At 44.2% G+C, this 19,506-nt stretch overlaps 1 protein-coding gene across 1 annotated transcript in view; it reads right to left on the bottom strand.

Annotated features, from left to right (window-relative positions):
* ENO2 (enolase 2) overlaps positions 1 to 19,506 on the bottom strand; it is a 120,986-nt gene that overhangs the window by 57,159 nt on the left and 44,321 nt on the right. The window contains exons 3-7 of the mRNA XM_069650646.1: positions 17,705 to 17,800; positions 16,391 to 16,449; positions 2,423 to 2,492; positions 839 to 972; positions 219 to 441 (exon numbers count right to left, since the gene is read on the bottom strand). Coding sequence (XP_069506747.1) covers positions 219 to 441; positions 839 to 972; positions 2,423 to 2,492; positions 16,391 to 16,449; positions 17,705 to 17,800 — 582 coding nt within the window. The remainder of the gene's footprint in view (positions 1 to 218; positions 442 to 838; positions 973 to 2,422; positions 2,493 to 16,390; positions 16,450 to 17,704; positions 17,801 to 19,506) is intronic.

The raw sequence follows: 19,506 nt of genomic DNA, 5'->3' as shown, positions 1-19,506 counted from the left end.
CTAGAGATTGGCACATGCCACGTGTGTACAAAACATCTTAACCCTGCAGGCCTTTAAGTTCCAAATGCAAACATCTTCATCCAGCCTTCTGACACCCGTGCCCCACCTTTCACCAGGGCTGCCAGTTTACCCAGTGCTTCCAGAACACATTGATGGCATCTTACAACTATTTCAAAGAGGTTAACATGAATCAGCCATTGACTGCCTTTCCCGCTCACCTTCGCTATTCTCGAGAATGTTGGGGGCAAAGCCTCCCTCATCACCAACGTTGGTGGCATCCTTCCCATACTTCTCCTTGATCACGCTCTTGAGGTTGTGGTATACCTCTGCACCGATCCGCAGAGCATCGCGGAAGCTCTCGGCTCCTACAGGGAGGATCATGAACTCCTGCATAGCCAACTTGTTACCGGCATGTGAGCCACCGTTGATCACGTTGAAGGCCTGCAAACAACATTGGGAGGTTAGCTGGTATGATAGCTAAGTGAGTTAAGCTCCAGCTGCTGAGAACTGTGTGTCAACTTTATGTTGCAGGCTAAAATCCCAGCAAACGTCTACCCAGGTTTTAATCTTTCAGTCAGTAATAGCATGTCTACACATTTTGACTTTGTGTTAATATTGTAAATACAATTGTTCTATACAAAGCGATAAATAGCAGATTTTAAATATTAAGAGGAGTCGGGCCAAAGGTGTCAGGTCTCAAAGAAGTACCCTAACCCAATTGGAGAGAAATACTATACAAACAGAGATAGAGTGTGGATTGTCTTGGACCTCCTCTCACCCAAGCAGGAGTTTTCTCATTACCTCTGAGAGAGCGACAAAGCACTGGAAGACATCTCACCGGCACAGGCAGGATGAGGTCTGTGTTGCCCGCGAGGTTGGCAATGTGGCGGTACAAGGGCACCCCTTCTTCCACTGCTCCAGCTTTGCACACGGCCAGAGACACCCCAAGGATGGCGTTGGCACCGAACTGAGCTGCAATCCCACAGATAAAACACACCAGTAAAGTCGCAGCATGGAGGCACCACTGACATTTTTGGCATTGCAGAAGCCTGGTAACACTACCCCTTTCATGACAACACTGTCTCCCTATGGTTCGGCCTTAAGTTCATTTTCACTCATAAGAATGCCCTACTTCTTTGAAGTTTTTTTGCATGGTGTCATGCCCCTTTATTTTCTTTTTAAAGAAAAACAACCACTTTGCCATGAGGCAAAACCAAGTGGCAGTGCCACTGTCGCCCCGCTTCCTACATCTCAATCCCTCCAATACAGAAATCCCTTTCTTCCCACAATCCTCTCCCTCCCCTCTCTCCAATCTATTCCTGGGCTCTTTTTTTCCTCCTCCCTTTTCTATCTTTTTCCTTTTCTGCATGTAATATTGGTGTCATCTTCGACTCATCGCTTTCCTTCTCATCTCATATTTCCTCAACAGCTCACATTTGTCATTTTCACCTCTTCCACATCCATCATATTCACACCCTTCTGTTTTTTCATGCTGTTAAACTTCTTATTTCCTCTTCTGTCTTCTCCATCTTTGACTATTGTTCTTCTTTCGTCGTTGGCCTGCCCTCCTCCTACCCTACTCTTCTTTGCTCTGTTTTCTACTATGCTATTCGTCTTATTTTCTCACTTCGACCTCTGTCTTCCAATCCCCCTTTCTCTTCTGCCTATCTTGCTCCTCTCCTATGAATTCTGTCTCTTATTTCATTTTCTTTGTATCATCTTTAAATGCTATTATGAACCTGCCCCTCCCTATCTTGCTGCTCTGATCTCACCATGCTCTCCTCCCAAACCCTCCTCTAACATCTTCATCTGTTATCTTCCTCTAAACCTCCTTGTGCTCCATCCCGTTTCTGCACCTTTCCCCTTTTTGCCCCTAAACTCTGGAACTCTCTTTCTCCTGATATTCACTCATCCCTATCTCTTCATATCTTTCGCTCTCATCTAAAAGCCTGCCATTGTTCCTCCCTTTCTCCTCCCTGGAACAACTGGTTTGCTCATTTGTTTTTTAATCACTTCTTGAACCGTCATTGTACGTTCAGCGCTTTGGCAAAAGCGCTATATAACTCCCAATAAAATACAAAATACAAATTGAATGGTGTACACAGAAAGGGCTTCATTCAGAGTAGTTTTCCTATCCCGCTCTATCATCAATGTTGTCAAAATATTTCTTCAAATTCTTAAATTTTCCCATTTTCGTTTTCCCCACATGCCTGTCTCTTTTTTCTAGCAATACCTTCTTGGGTATTTCTGTCATATTACTGATCTATTTTCCCCTTAACAAGCTCCCCTGGTAAATATTATCCTCACACCCTTTTACTTCCAGTTCCTCATTTAGTCCCTCAGGAGGCACAGATTGGAATGCTATTATCCCTTCCTTGTAGCCTGATTCGCAGCTATAGCTTTTCAAAGACAAGCCTCTTACATTTGTTGTCCGTCCCATCCAGCTCCAGCATAAGATTATCAATCTTTTCTTGCTCTGTCACAGTCAGGCCCTAACGACAAAGAAAATACATCAAAACGTTGTAATGGGCATAATTCAGTTGGGTAAAAAACAGATGAGTGTGAGAGATTGCTTAAGTAGACATCACTCATAAAATAGATGGCAAACAGTGTTACACTGGAAGAGGTATAGAATTAGATCAGGAGTGATGTGAGAGAAAGAAAGAAACAAAGAGAGAAAGAAAGGAAGAAAAAAAAGAGCAGAGGAAATGGAGGATACAAATTGGTATTAGCATACTTGGGCGAAAAACATTTGACCACATTTTTACGATCAGATTTTAGGTTGAAATTCAGTCAAATTTAATTAAATATATATATGGGGTGGGGCAAGGGAATAGGGAGGGGTGTTGGGGGGGGTCTCCCCACGCATTTTCGATCAAATAAAGAGTGAAATAAATTTGGTCAAATGTGAAAAGTTCAAATATTTGCAACCAAGTAGACCCAAACCTAAAAATGTAGGGAGACAACTGAATATGGAGACATTTGAAAGAGGACTGAGAGAGTGCTGCTGAGTGAAAAGGGGAGAAGATAAAATGCATAACAAGTGAGAGAGAAAGTGACAAAGAGAAGGGGAGACACATGGAAAGAAAGAGGGGAGAATAAAAGTTGGAAGAGAAAAGGTTTAAAAACAAAAACGGAAGGTAGAACATAGAAAAAGAGACAGATCAAAAATAAATTAAGTTGAGTCTGTGACGGTTGAAAGACAAAGGGGGCTATGAAATGAGAAAGTGGAGGAGAGAAGAACAGTGCAAAGGAGAAGAGATGCAATGGAACACAAGAGATCACAACGGGAAAGAGGAAACAGAGGACGAGATTAGGACGGAGGAAAGAAGTATGTTGTGGGAAAAAGAAGGAGGTAGTTGAAAGGGAAAGACATGAATACGGTCAGGGAGTAGATGGGGATAGGGCGACAAAGAAGGGATGCAAAGGAAACACTGATGGGGAGGGGGTAAGAATTTCCTCCTACTTCTGGACAGAAATGCTACACATGTTTTGTTACTTTGACCCCCTGGTATTTACCCAATCCGAGCACTAATCTTTTAAAATGTGTGTGCCTTCAGCTTTTGCAATGTGCTTCTGCAGCTGGTGATCTTTTTCGCAGGCAATGACTGCATGACACGCTGCATAGTGGACCCCTTAGACTGCTTGGCTATGTTGTGTGATAGCACTCAGGTTTACTGCTGACCTGGGTGAGATATGTCTTCTCAGTGTCTATGACACAGAGACGTTTCTAGGGGCGGGCTGGTGTGGCTATAGCCCGGGGTCTTTTGGTTGAAGCCCCAGATAGAAGAGGCTACAACCAAAAGGCTAGCTAGATGTGAGTCCCGACAGTCCTGACATTAGCATAGCCCCAGATCTTTTCCAGACCTAGCAACACAAGCATGACGGGTGGTGCACAGTGAGGCTTGATCACCATAAGAGGGCCGGACTCTGACCCACTAAGGTTGCAGCAGTTCGGCGGGCCCATAGACAAGATCCATAACAATGCAGGGTCTGAGAACCAACTGCATGAGTAAAACTGGGTCAGCCAATGATTCTGCATCAGGGTTTCCAGAAGAGGTGCACACCACTTTGCAGAAATGTCCTGCTTCTGAGGAGCTGCCCGCCTTATTTTCATTTTGTATTTTATTGCTTAATGTGCAGATCTAGCTCAATAGCAGTGGAGCACTGTACAGGGTGTGGGGAGCTGGCGTTTGGGCTGGCATCTTTTAACAGTAGTGCAGTACTGTGATTAGTGGTCTGTGTGTTAATCTGAGCATCCACTGGGATTAGTACTTGATTAGGTGTTGTGGAAAAAGCCATGTTTTGAGAGATTTGTGAAACTGCATAATAGTACGGGCATTCTGAGCCGATGCTGGGATCTCCTTGCCAAAAGGGGCCTTTATTTAATCCAATTGCTTATTTTTTCTTAATTTTTTTAGAACATTCTTTGTCCTTGCCGGTTCACCAGCATGTCCAGTGAAAAAATCTGAACAAACCGGCTTTGGGTGATTTTCCTGATGCGCTTCATTGATGGGCTAGGAAGAGATGAGCAATGGGAGGCTGATGGTACAAGTGAAGCAGCCGCACATCATGCCATATTCCCAAATGGGCTTCTAAAAGCAAAGACCCAGCAGTGTTCTATTGTGACTCCTGAGCCTTCCGCACATTTCTTCCTTTCAAATGTTCCACATTTTCGAGACTTTGGGCCTTGAATCCTGGAAGCCTCCCTGCAACTGCGACCACAAAGTGATGGACGGAAGCCCTCAGAATTCTTCATTTTTTTATTTTTATTTTTTTATTTTTTTTATATTTCATTTAGTTTGTACAAACTTTTTGAAAAAACAAAATTATACACAAATTTCCTCCCCTATCTATCTCTATGGTGCTTCAAAAATGGGTCTTTACGGTGCATTTTTCATGATAGAGTATAGCATTCCATGACTTATTTCTTCTCCCCGATCTGGTTGTTCTCATTTTTCATTACTCTGTTCGCTGCAAATGATTTATTACTCCATTACCAATCCTTTGTCTGGCTTTGCTTTGCCTCTTCACCACATTTCAACATTTTTGAAGCATCCATTACTTTTTAAATTCTTTCTCTAATTTAGTTCTCTTTTAGGAGACTTTCAAGTATTTCCACGAAGTATGTCAACCCAAAGGTGTCTTTTTCACATGGGTTGTGAAATTTTCGCCATAGATCCTCTCCACTTAAAGTGGCGTATTTTCGCACTATGTGTCCTAAGTGTACAGATCTCTGATTTTTCAGGGCCTCACAGTACAGTGTCAAGTGTTTAAGGGTTCCTTGATGTTTATTACAGAAACGACACTTGAGTAAAGTTTCCAGATTCCTCGTTCTTATTGCTCGACTTACTCTGGTGTTTATTAAGTTCATACGAAATTTCATATAGTTTGTTCGGTGTCTTGCATTAGCTGATCTCATCAAGTATTGCGGCAGTTGTTTTCGATCTTTGGCTTCTATAGCTGCATCTTCCATAAGTTTGTGGCGATTGCGATCATCAACTGTCGAGCACCAATCCTGTTCCCATAGCTTTTTCTTCACATAATTCGGGTTATTTCTCAGGGTCTCTTGATCAGCCCCCAGTAGTTCCAATTGCTTTTTACACCCGGCTGCCCATTTACATAGTAGAGTTTCTTTGTTGCCCTTCATAGCATTTTGTAAGATCTTGAATTGAGGCAAACATTCTACTGTGATGGTTTTCCGATATATGGATAGCATGTTCCATAACACACGGGCGTGCATGGATATTAAATTAAGTTCATATCTCACACATGCACTCGAGATTCCTTTCTGTAAATGCAGAACCCTCCTCCAGTATTGATTTTCTAGTTCTGGCCATAGAGTGGCAGACACTCCTAGGGCGCTTTCTGCCCCATAAATCAGTGATGGAATCACTTTTTGGTTATAGTGGGCGATTACTGGTTGTAACGAGAATTTCCCAAACTTTTTATTTATTATTACTCCTTGACTTGCTAATTGTCTGCATTTTTGTTTAGCATTCTCTGTCCAGGGAGCATCATTTATGTTACTATTAATCCAAACACCTAGGTACTTTGTCTTTGTAACACATCTTAAGATTTCATTTCTCAGTCTCCACTTTGGGATACTTTTTGTGCTCCGTTTATTATTTCGTGTTAAGTCCTGCAGGATTATTATTTCAGATTTTGTTGGATTGATTTTTAGTTTATTTTGTTCTACGTATCTCTCCAGAGCTGCTAGTTTTCGAGTTAGTCCAATTGGTTTAAGGTCTAGTAGTGCAATGTCATCTGCATATAGCATCCAACTTATTGCCTGCCCATTTATTTTTGGTGGAAAGGAGTTTACATCTGCGAGACTATTGCCAATATCGGATATAAATAAACCAAACAGCGTTGCTGCAAGCGGGCAGCCCTGTTTCACACCTTGGTTCATTTCGATTGGCTTGCTCAACGTTCCACTTGAATCAAGTCGGATTTTAATGACTGTATCCGTGTGGAGTTCCTTTATGGGTTGTAGTAGATTTTCTGGGCACTTCCATTTCTTCATCTTTTCCCAGAGCATTTCTCGGTCGATGGTGTCAAAAGCGCTAGATAGATCGACAAGTGCTACGTAGATCTTTCTATTTTGTCGAATTGCTTCCATTTTCAGAAAGTTCAGAATTGTTAGATTCAGCCCGCAACCAACTCCTTTCACGAATCCAGTTTGCCGAAGATCGTATCTTTTAGTATCTTGGATCCAACGTGATAGTTGGTTTTGGAGCTGGGAGGCAAAAAAAATTCCGACCACATCAAGTAGAGCTATCGGCCGGTAATTTTTGGGGTCGGTTCGATCACCTTTTTTAAAAATTGGTACTACAATGGCGCACCGCCAGGAAGAAGGTATTTGTTTCGTCTGGAGAATGGTCCGGAATAATAAGTAGCAGATATCTGCCCATAGTTCTGGGTGTTGTTTTAAGTGTTGATTTGTTAGACCATCTGGTCCTGGTGCTCTGGATGTGCTTAGTTTTAGAATGTTTCTGTAGATTTCCTCTTTATTTATTTCAATTGACCACTCGTGCTCTGAGGCTGGCAAAATTCTTATATTGGGTTGATTGTTACTGAATGTTTCTGCGTATGATGGCTCCCTGGGGTGTTGAGATGTTATTGAGCAGAGCCCAGAAATCTCTAGTCTTTCTTTTAGCAAGTACTTCCATCATAATTTCGGCATCTCTCTGTAACATGATGTGTTTGTGGCTGATTAGCCAGTTCTTATAGGTTTGTTTCAGATTTCTTATCATGCTTTGATTATTTGTGTTGGACTTGTTTTTGAACATTCTCAGTGCTTTTTTCAGATTTTTTTTCTTTTCGTTAACTTCTGCATCCCATGCATGGAGCTGTGTAAAATCCGGTCGTACCTTAGTGTGTTTTTTCTCCCGGTATATCTCTAATAGGGTTGTGTACTCGATTTGTTCCATTTCTGTTATATTTTCAAGTGATTTCCTTAGTGATATGATATTATTCTCACTCAATCTTAACCTGTTACGACCAGGGCCTACTTCAAGTGTCGATACTTTATTGGCAACTGGTCTTCTCGATTCGTTTGATTTCAAATACAGCTTTACTAGGCAGTGATCGCTAGCCTTCATTTCGGTGATTTTGAGGGACAAGACCTCGCTTCTTAGAATTCCGTCTACGAACATGTAGTCAATTGTCGAGCTTTGCAAGAGTCTTCTCCAGGTTGGATGGGCGGGAATATCCCCTGGCGTATTGCCGTTCAGCAAGTGTAAGTTCCAAACTTCCATCTCTTGCATCCAACGTCTGGCTGCATGTTCGCCATTGGTTATTTTTTCTTCAAGGGAGTCATTTATAATAGACAGACAATTTATGTTTAAATCTCCACATACTAAGATGTTTGTATCCTTTTCGTTCCTTTTGATATTACAAATTACTTCTGAGATAGTTTCCATGAAGTTGTCTAATGGTGTTGTTGCGTGTTGCCAATATATATTAATCAGTATTAGTACATTATCTTTGTTCGCGTATCTCTCCGGAAGTTTCACTTTACACACTTGTATATATGGTGACACAATAGTGTGAGATAAGATACGTATACCGCTTTTTACTTTGGCGAGCGTTAACATTCCTGACATGGGTCGTCCTTTTTCCCCTTTAATTGCTCTGTTGAAGGCTATCTCAAAGCCGTCTGCTACTGGTGATTCCAGTAGCCAAGTCTCTTGTAAACAGAGCAAGTCTATATCCATCAGTTCATTTGATGTATCTTCAAAGAGATGTGAATGTCCTCGTGTGTTCCATGAAGCGATGCATATATTACCCATCTCCTTAATCTTTGGGCATTAGCTATATTTTGTGTTATTAATGGTTTTAGCGACCCATGACCAGTCCATATCTTCCCTTTGTGGATTGATTACTTTCTTCATTTTGGAGTGCATCTGCTCATTTGATACTTCAACTAACTCTGTTTCTGAAGTTTGTGTTTCATTAATGTTGTGGCACTTAGAAGTAACATTTTTGCTTTTTGAGTATAGTTCTTCAGCACATTGCACTCTTTTATTCTCGGTTTCAGGATTATAGACTAGAACTAGTCCTTTATTTGTCGGTTGATCTGCCTTCTGTGAATTTTGAATTTCGTGTATATCGAACCCCATACAGTTCAGAATGGTTCCAGCGTTTAAAAGTGAATCACAGATGATTTTAGACGCTATATGCAGGATCACGCAGTCATTATTTTTCTCATCCTCGAATTCTACTATTAGGATGTCATCAGAGGCCACAGTTCTTAGTTGTGGAATATGATGTAATAGCTTCATCACATTATTCCTATTCAAGAGAAGGTCATCCTTTTCTCTCACTATACGTTCTAAGCGCAACAGGTATTTTCCCATTTTCTTAGATCTTCGAACTTGTAGGCTATGATCAGGGCCATCAGCATCGCTTGCTCGTGCGTTTTGCTGTACTTCCAGATATGTCGGTTTTAGCGGAATCAAATGGCTCTTTTTTTAGCGATGATGGAGCTTTTAAAGAATGTTCCAAAGAAGGTTTGAATTTGTGGTGAGATCCTACTTTAAGATCAGCTTCTCTTATCAGAATTGGTTCAGTTAATCCATTATCCATTAGCGCCATTTTAGCCTCCAAGATGCCAAGGTTTTGCTCGTATTTCCACAAGTCCGAGTTACTCGAGCTATGCCTTGTCTCAGATTGTAAGAGTTTCTTGGTGGCTAAGGTAAGCGCTCTTTTAGCCTCAATTGTCATACAATCAGAGGAGATTTCCACCGCGGTGGGTAAAATTGTGCCAGAGTGTTTGGGAAAATCACTGTTAGTGTCTTTTTGTTGAAGTGCATGTGTCTCATGATCTGAGCAGCCAGGTTTGGAAGGAGGAATAGTTCTACTAACCGGCTGCTTTGTAAGAATCTTCGTTTTAGGGAATACTTGATTTTTTTCCCCTATATTGAGGTCAATATTGATTAAGGCGTTTGAGGGGGGCCGATCTTCAGACATGGCCGAATCAGGAATCTCAATCCAATCATCTTGCTCATATGTTGAGAGGTCTAAAAGCTCTTCAGAAATGCTCGCAATTCCAACAGGTTGGTCGTTTGATGCGTCTTTTAGGTTTAGTAGCTCAGCTGGTATGGCGTTTTTCGCTGTACAAGGATTAGCCTTCGCGGCAGTTTCATCCACTTGTTTGATGGTTATTGTAGAACAAAGCCCTTTGATGTTCCTTAAGAATGATCGTACACTTGATCTACATTGGTTTTTTCTTTGTTTTTTCTTTATGTATTTTTTCTCAATCATCTTATCTCTGATTTTATTATTTAGTGTTGCATCTGATTTTTTTAATTCAAATATTGGGTACATCTCTTTTTGTATAGAATCTGGCTTGGCAGGAGAGACTGTCACACCAGAATCTTCAATCCTAAACATAGAAATCCTGAGATCTTGTGTCTCGGGTTCATTGACGCCTTGTTCTGATTGAGAGGTTGAGATAGCCCCGTCCGTTGTGCACTTGTCTATAGGATTTGCTGACATTAAATCCTCATCTCTGTCAGAGGGAATGTCTTGCATTTGAGATAAGTATGATTTCTCATTTACTTCACAGCTTTGTGGAGCATCTTTTAGTTGTCTGGTGTGCGTAGTCGTTTTTTCGCTACTACAGATTCTTTTTCTATCTTTTGTGCAGATGACAGCTTCTCGTGGTCGTTTTGATTTTTGTGTACATTTCCTCGGATGAGCATTAACATCTCTTTTTTCACACCTCATCTCATGCGTGATTATCTCTGCATTTAAGCTAGTATCTGGGATTATAATTTGGGTCTCATAGTCTATTGGATTGTTCGTAGTAGGTTCCTTTGTTTTATCGTCATTCTGCTCTATAATCTCTTTAGGTATCATTGATTTAAGAGCAGGATTTGATTTATGTTGTTGCAATAGTGTTATGGCTTCTCGAGCTACTTCAGCGAACAGTCGTTTGTCCATCGCACTATTTTTGGTTTGATCCACAATGGTCTTAATATATGCATCAGCTCTTAGATGGTCATCAGTCCAAGTTTGTTTCATCCAATTTAGATCTTGATCCACATTGATAATTTTCGAGTTCAACAAGGCTATGAGAGTGGTTTGATCTTTAATATTCTCATTCAGCTGTTCGTACAGTTTGATATATGGCGACATCGAAATCGTATGAGCAGCCATTATAAGTGTATTTAGTTCTCTCGTAATTTCTTTAGCCATCAGTTCTGCCATGTTTAATATTTGGCTATTCTGTTTGTTACTTTTCTGAGATCTTATTCGCGAGAATCTAGATTTTTTCCTACGTAAATTCGATTTTTTCTTAGATCGAGCATCTGGTTGTATATCTACCACAGACGGTGGACAGTAAATTTCCAATCCAGTGAAGAGAGAGCCAGCTTGCTCTCTATCTTCGGCGAGCCTTTTTTGTGATGTAATAATAAGGTCGCTAAAATCATCATTGATGGATTCTGTACGTTTCCTTTTCGTCACTGGTTTTAACCAAGGTTTAGGAAGTTCATTTGGGTTTAGTGGGCCAAGTGGGAGACTGCAGACGTGCTCCTCACGGGTCGAGAATACCTCCAATGACTTCACTTGTTCCAAGGGGTTGCGGGATCCTACCGATGATAATTCCGTTCCGCAGTCTACACGACTCCTGTCTGCTAGGACCATCGGGCTACATCGGTAACAGTTCTTCTTGACACATGGCAGACAGTCCGAAGCAGGTCCAGGACTAGACCGTGTTATCAGAGCTATTTCCCCAGGAGCAACATCCATCAGTGGTGTTTTTCTGAAGGACTCACTGTGGGCCACAGTCTCGCCCGTATTTCTTTCCATCATATGGAGAATTTCATTGGGGTTATGTAAAGGTCCGGCAGGCCGTTTGTCATTAAGTTCACAGCCATTGCTAGCCATGCCACTCGCACTGTCTATAGGGTCTGTGCAGTTCGTCATGCCTCCGCTAGTGGTAACACCGACGGCGATACTCATCTCCTGTACGTCTTTGTCAGAATCAATTACCGTTCCGGCCATGCTTGAAAGAGATTTAGTAAGCAGCAGTTCATTACCTTTCTCCGCATTAACTATTGTGTTATCCAGTTGGGTGTTTGTAGATACACAGTTAACAATTGCAGAGTCCAAAGATGCTCTATGAGCATCATCAGCCACAGCGGACTCTCCCTCCTTCGCCGCATAAGTTTTATTGGGCTCTGTTTGTAATGTTTTTAGTGTAGTTGGAGACGTTGAAGTTGGCGTTGCTAGTGGATATAGGTCAGTACTGCACGAAACTAAGGTGATATCCTGACAATCAAAAAAGTTCTCGGAGTCTATGGAAGTGGAGGAAGCACAGTTCTTTTTACGGAACTTGCAGCGACTTACCATTAGATCCAAGCGCGGGTCAGAGGGAACACAGCCGCCTGCAGCCAGGAAGCGTCGTTGCCGCCGTGTAAGCGGATGAGTGGTATCTTCCTCTCCTTGATATACCACTACATTGTCCAAATTGATCCCCGAGGGGCCAGGGTCTAAGGTGTTCATCATCGAGGTCGTAGGGATCACGTAGAAGTGAAAAAATAAAAATAAAAATAGATGCACTGAGAGACGCGTTCAGGCACAAAATACGATTGGAGCTGCAAGGAGGAAAAGCGAGTGGAGTTCGGCACAGAGGCGTGGACGGGGGCCGTGGCGGCTCCCAGCTCCCCAGGGACCCCAGCCACCCCTGGCAACACTGCCAACACTCAGCGTCACTCCGCGTCGCTCCGCGTCGCTCCGCGTCGCTCCGCGACCTGTGCTGGGTCTTTGAAGGGAAAAGCGACTTCCTTTCACAACGAGGTAGTCAGGCAGCAAAACAGAGTTCCCAACACTGCCAACACTCAGCGTCACTCCGCGTCGCTCCGCGTCGCTCCGCGACCTGTGCTGGGTCTTTGAAGGGAAAAGCGACTTCCTTTCACAACGAGGTAGTCAGGCAGCAAAACAGAGTTCCCAACACTGCCAACACTCAGCGTCACTCCGCGTCGCTCCGCGACCTGTGCTGGGTCTTTGAAGGGAAAAGCGACTTCCTTTCACAACGAGGTAGTCAGGCAGCAAAACAGAGTTCCCAACACTGCCAACACTTAGCGTCACTCCGCGTCGCTCCGCGACCTGTGCTGGGTCTTTGAAGGGAAAAGCGACTTCCTTTCACAACGAGGTAGTCAGGCAGCAAAACAGAGTTCCCAACACTGCCAACACTCAGCGTCACTCCGCGTCGCTCCGCGACCTGTGCTGGGTCTTTGAAGGGAAAAGCGACTTCCTTTCACAACGAGGTAGTCAGGCAGCAAAACAGAGTTCCCAACACTGCCAACACTCAGCGTCACTCCGCGTCGCTCCGCGACCTGTGCTGGGTCTTTGAAGGGAAAAGCGACTTCCTTTCACAACGAGGTAGTCAGGCAGCAAAACAGAGTTCCCAACACTGCCAACACTTAGCGTCACTCCGCGTCGCTCCGCGACCTGTGCTGGGTCTTTGAAGGGAAAAGCGACTTCCTTTCACAACGAGGTAGTCAGGCAGCAAAACAGAGTTCCCAACACTGCCAACACTCAGCGTCACTCCGCGTCGCTCCGCGACCTGTGCTGGGTCTTTGAAGGGAAAAGCGACTTCCTTTCACAACGAGGTAGTCAGGCAGCAAAACAGAGTTCCCAACACTGCCAACACTCAGCGTCACTCCGCGTCGCTCCGCGACCTGTGCTGGGTCTTTGAAGGGAAAAGCGACTTCCTTTCACAACGAGGTAGTCAGGCAGCAAAACAGAGTTCCCAACACTGCCAACACTCAGCGTCACTCCGCGTCGCTCCGCGACCTGTGCTGGGTCTTTGAAGGGAAAAGCGACTTCCTTTCACAACGAGGTAGTCAGGCAGCAAAACAGAGTTCCCAACACTGCCAACACTCAGCGTCACTCCATTACCACTTGCATTGCTCTGGACAGCCTTCCATGTTATCAATTTTCATTCAATTTGCCTCATCACAAACAGGGACAGGCAATATGCAAAAAACAGTCTTTCTCCTGCTGCCAATTAGTGCAGTCTAGACATGTTTGGACCTTGCTGCACCAGTTGGATATTGGTTGACTCCCTAGATTTAGCGAGCAAGCGGTCCACATCTGCCTCAATTATAACCAAAAGTTGATGCAAATCTTTGAATGTATAAGAACCACTAGCATTGCTTATGGTCACCTGCCGCACCATTGTATTTAGTCCAGCTGTTCCATTAGAGAAAAGGGCTCTCACAGCAATTTGGTTCACGCAAGAAGCCAAGAGACTGCCAGACAAAAGTGAAACATCTTAAGCTACTAAATGTTTTCCTGTATTTTTTAATTTTTATCTCCTTCTGTTTGTATTTAATTTTTTTGCCCCGATTTTGGTGTTGTCTCGATGTGTTAAACGTTCCTATACCGTCTAAGTCTAAGGACGGAAGGTCCAGCCTTTAGGTAACTTTCAATAAAGTTTCAAAACAGCTGAGGCAGCAGACAGCTTATTTATTAGGCCCAATAAGGACCTATATGGGCCTGCAGCAACTCCCAGATGTTAGGAAAGATTTCTTTGAATACCATTTCCTCTCCATATTATGGACCCCCACTTTTTGTTTTTGTTTGGCTATCCTAGCCTGACTTTTTCCAGTGGAGCACAGCCTTCAGCTGCACTTCCCTGCACTTGCACTAATTTGTTATGGGGAAATTGACATGTCCGTGTGACTGTGAGTACTGGGAAACTATGTTTCCCTTAGTATCTGACTTTGTTGCCATTTCTTGTTAACTTTTTATCAGTGCACAAAGTACATTACTGTACAGTGCACTGGGGTCCTTTTTGTTTTATGGCCCTAGACACCCTCTAAGGTATTTTTGGCGAATGTACAAGTGTGCCTAGGACAAACTGGTAGCAGCAGTTTACTGTAATGGTATTGTTACTACTTTTTAGAGAACCACACCACGTTTACCACAGATTGCTCATGACTATGGCCAGTGCCGAAAATGGCCGTGCCACAAAGCCTTTTGTTCTGTCCTTTGGCCATCTTGTCCTTAGCCTTCACTTAGGTTGAGCTGACCCGGGACTTCCTTATTTGGGCATGTAGCCTCCGGCGAAAACCGCATCTTTCGCAGGCTCCTGCATGTCATGTGTGCTATTGCCCAGGAAGAGGGTTGGGACTGGTCCCAATGCACACTACTGGTGCCAGGATGTCTGTTATGCATGAATACATGAGGACCACCGTGGACCATGATTGGACCACGGCTGGTGCACATGCAAAGAGGCAGATCTTCTATTGGTTGTCAAGATTCAATCACGCATTGAACTTTGGATAAAAGAATGGGCCCTGCACCCATTCCAGGTCAATCTACAGTGGTTCATACCGAACTACCAAAGGAGCCAAGTATCCTGTGAGCTGAAGCAGACACGTGGACGAGCTGGAAGGTTTGACACCCTGAACACTTGCTTTATTCTGAACCTTAGAAGTCCAGCAAGGACGCTTCGACCCATTTGAGTACTGGAAACAACTACTCTCAGCGGCTCCTGATTTCCTGCCAAAAGAGCCTTCTCAGAAGTGATCCTGGGCCATCCAGTGAACTGACCAGCTCTGTTCCAGGACATTGCATAGGAGCGCCGCCATTTTGAGTTGGGACTTGAAACTTTGGGAATCCCGGCTTGTGGATCTTCCACCAAATTTCATAGGCCTAGCTCCACTGGGTTGCCAATTAGGAGAGTGCATCACGCTGCAAGCCTTTGCGGTCCCTGCATCACTACGTTGTGGTGACAGTTGCTGTGGGTGACTTTCCCGCCTTCTCTGCTGTGAGTCCTGCTGCACTGGAATTTTCTTCCTCCTTCCTTCGTGGGCAGAGTTGTGGCTACTGTCCCATCACAGACTATTGTCCCGTCCTGCAGCACCTGAGAGCTGGATCCAAGAAGTAAAGGCAGAATTTACCACCTCAGATGACCTCGACTGAACTAGCATAGTTTGGTCTGGATTGGAGCAAGGGCCGGTGAGTACTTGCATAACATACCAGTGGCCCCTGGCTTATCCATTTGTTTTCATGCACAAGGGTTCCTTGGGATCCTCTCTTTGGTTGGGATCGCCTGTGCTCCTTAGCCGGTTTCAAACATCAGAAAACTGATCTGTCCGCGAGGGCAGACCCTTCGCTGGTGATTGGAACTTCTTCTACCCCCTTCAGGACCCTTACCTAACTGTCCCAGCATCTTGAAAAGGTACTGTCTTCGCTTTACGCATGACCACACGTTTTTACGCACTGCTGTACATTGAGCACAAGGCTCCCCTCTTTTCTTAGGGCTGGACTGAATAAGTTAGGGTTTCCATCTTGAAGACTGCCTAATGCATAATTCCTGTTAACACCCCTTCTGTTACAGGTTGTGGATGTTTTCCTCCCTTTATCGCATTAGGATACAGTAGTTGTATATATGTTAAATAGTGAAATGCTTGTGTGGTAACTGTTGCATTATTTGTTTGGTTATTTGTGTTGTTTTATTGGGCCTAAAATAAATGTATATGTATTTTTGCTATACACCTGTCTAAGCGTATTCTGTGGAATCTTGACTGTGTGTGCTCATTGTGGGCTTCTGATCATTCTCACTCCTCCTGAGACTTTGTCCTGACCACCTGCGAAGCTACCGTGATTGGTCTGGCATTGTCCAGAAGGTTCCCTGTTTCACTAAAATAGGGTGGCCTCCTATACTTCTGTCCATCAGGCCAGAGTTTAGAAATCCATTCTAACACCAGACATTGTTGAAATAAGTAGGTATATTCACCCTCACAAAAGCGTTAGCTGGAGAAAAAATGAATACATACAAACAGATTGCCAAAGATATACGTTAACGATAAGTAAAGTCACAGAAATATGCAGATGAAACTGAAAATATGCACATAAAATGCCTTACAGACTCAAGCAGCGCTGGGGCGATCATGCTGTTTATATTTTCCACAGCCTGGAGAACACCTGCAAGAAAGAAAGTAAATAAAGTTCAGTGTGTGGAGGTGGGAGGGTCAGAGTGTGAGGCTGTTTCTCAGACCTCACCCTGTGGGCGAGAATGCAACTCTTTACTCTCCCTGCAGCACGGAGTGCACGGTTTGCTCCTTGCTCTGCAGCTCTGAGAGGAGTAGCCCAGAATGCAATTTTCAAAGTTCCTTTCAACCGTTGTCAGAGATAGTGGGGGTGTCACTGGGGGCGGGGCCGTTGCCCCGCAAGAAAACCAGAATCTCCTTTTTGATGTACTCCGTGCTGCCTTTAAAGTAGTGATATTGTGTTGTCTGGTGCCCCATCGGGAACCCTTGACTCCCTCTCACACTAAAACTATATCTGCCAGGTTTTCCTTTTCCATGCCGAATCTTTGAGCCAGTCCTGTTTTTTTTCTGCACAGCATGCTGGGACTTGTAGCCCACCCAAGCAATGGGAAAACCAAAACTACACGTTCCAATTGGAAGCACAAACAAGGACTACATCGAGGGGTCGTGCATGGAACTGGGAAACGTAGCAATGAGGCAACCAGCCTCCACCACAATTTCCAACCTCACCCTGAAGCCTAGGAGCGCACCTCATACCTCTCCCTGCAGCATGCATTGTGCCTAATTATTTCTCACTCTACAGCCATGAAAGTGCAAGCCCACACTGTTACTTGTAAAGTGCCTTTCAATCAGTGACAGAGATAGTGAGGGCTGAGTGGGAAGTGGCCCAGTAACACCCCCCTCTGATCAGCCTGGCGTATGCCGCACGGGAATCTTGCAACTCTTCTTGCACAAAAATCAGCCCCCACAACCGCTGCCAGAGCCTTGCACCTCACCCACCTAGAGCGCACTTCACCCCTGACCAGTGGTCAAAGTGGGCGGGAGCGGCAGTGCTCATCTACTTTTAAATTACATTTTACTGTTCCTATACGTTACGGAATGGTTTCGTTTTAAAATAAAAGTGTAGGAAGAAGTTGACACTTGCACTTTCAGTGCACTGCACTGAACGTTCCCTTAAACAGCACGTGCATGTGTTTGGGGGTTTGTATTGTGCACAGGAGGGGTAGTGGTGATGGGTTTGTAGGGAGTGGGTGCAGGCCAGTACGGAGCATAGGTCCAGTACGTCTTTTCATACACTTTGACCACTGCCCCTGACCCTAACCCACTTTGCTTGGGAACTATCATAAGGACAGAACCTGTTTCCCCCCTGCCCCCCAAAGAGACCGCGGGAGGATAGTCCATGCTCTTACCTTTTCCCAGGAATCGGGACTTGTCGTCATCTCGCAGCTCCAGGGCCTCATAGATTCCAGTGGAGGCTCCACTAGGAACAGCTGCTCGGAAGAGGCCTTCAAATGCAGAGACAAGAAAATAATGTCTGTAATGAGACTGTAGCACATGCTGCAGAAAGTGCTTCCCAAGTGGTTCGAAATATCCAGGTTTTAGCACTGGAAGTATGCAGTGAGGGTCTGATGGAGCACAAAGTGAACCTCTACCCCCAGATTGGGAAAAGAAAGACTAAGGGCCTCATTACAACCCTGGCGCTAATGGGTTAACGGCGCCGTAAAAGGCTGCGGCGCTGTTAACCCATTAGAGCCTGATTACGAGGTCCCTTTGCGGGACCCGACCTTAACGGCTGGTCTACACCAGCCGTTAAAGTAGGGACCCGCAAAGGGACCTTGGTGCTAAGTACGGTACCGCAATTTGCGGTACCGTACTTAGCGCCTTCCCCATTCCAATAGAGCCCTATGGGGCGAAAATGGGAATGGGGAAGGGCCATGGTTCAATGGTGAATTAGCGCCCTGCCAACCTTGGAATGGGGTGGTAATTCCCCATTGAACCATGGCGGACCCGTTACAAGACCGGCACCAACCATGGTGCTAATAGCGCCATGGTTTAGCGCCGGTGTTGTAATGAGGGCCTAAGTGATCGCCTCCCTAGCCGCCTTTCTCCTTGCTCCCCCATAAACTCAACTAAAAGCGTGAAATGGGTCATTGAGAGGGAGACCTTTCAGGCAGTGTGGAGGCTTGGGTGTAAACGAAAGTGCATTATGAGTGGCACACAGTAAATAGAATGACACATTCCATGGGGAGTGCAAACTGTAACTGACCAAAACATATGTTTTGCAGGACTCAGTAACTCCTGGGCAACCTTTTTAGTTTTGGCTATTAGGTGGCGTTGAAAGCGCGAACTTTAAGACGAAACTATTGTCATTAAAATAAGAGCTTTAACATAAGAGCTTCAAATATGGGCTTTGAATGAGGGTCTGCAATGCTTATCCAATGGATATGACATTTGAGGAGGGATACACAGTTGTTAGGTTATTGAATCCCTCCCATTACCCGCCCCTAGCCATGCTAATCCACCCATTCCTGCCCATCTCTTTAAGCTCTTCCATGGAGGCAGCCATATTGGATGACGGTCTCTAAGGAACATTAAATCATGTGAGTATAATCTTTTTTTTAAATAACTAAATTAATTTATAATATTTTCAACAGCAGTCATTTTTTCTGTCTTTCTGCATTCTATGTCCTTGTTTTTTTAAATATAGCTACGGCTATTGCTCGTCCTTTTTAAATCAGTTTTAATATGTGTAAATGTCTTAGAACACAAAATCGGCAATGTTGTGATACATGTCATGAAGTGCTTGAACCCTTACTGGCTCAATGATTGCCTCTGTTAGCTGAGAAGGGTCGTGCAGATGCTTGCCCCTCATGGTCCCGCAATCAGACTGATTGGGCTCGGCTTCACACATAAATTGTTTGGCTCACCCCACCTCTATTGTTGTCCTTCGATGCATTTGCTTTTCCGTTGTTTTCCTTCCCTACCGTTTGTAAACCAACTGTAAAGTGTTCAAATAAGAAACTTCCAATAAGACATGAAACCCCACACTGCCGTCGTTAACCATGAGATCCCTTCTGACTTGAGCACTGTCCTCTGTGTGTTTGCTGGATTTTACTCGCATTCAAGATTTCTAGCTGACTCCTGCAGGCAACATGGTGCCGAAATACAAAGAGCAAGCAAAATCCTGCGCACGCACACAGAGGACAGTGCT

This window comes from Ambystoma mexicanum, chromosome 3p (assembly GCF_040938575.1).
Source record: "Ambystoma mexicanum isolate Mex_15411 chromosome 3p, UKY_AmexF1_1, whole genome shotgun sequence".
Lineage (NCBI taxonomy): Eukaryota > Metazoa > Chordata > Amphibia > Caudata > Ambystomatidae > Ambystoma > Ambystoma mexicanum.
This window is presented reverse-complemented; position numbering and strand designations above follow the sequence as displayed.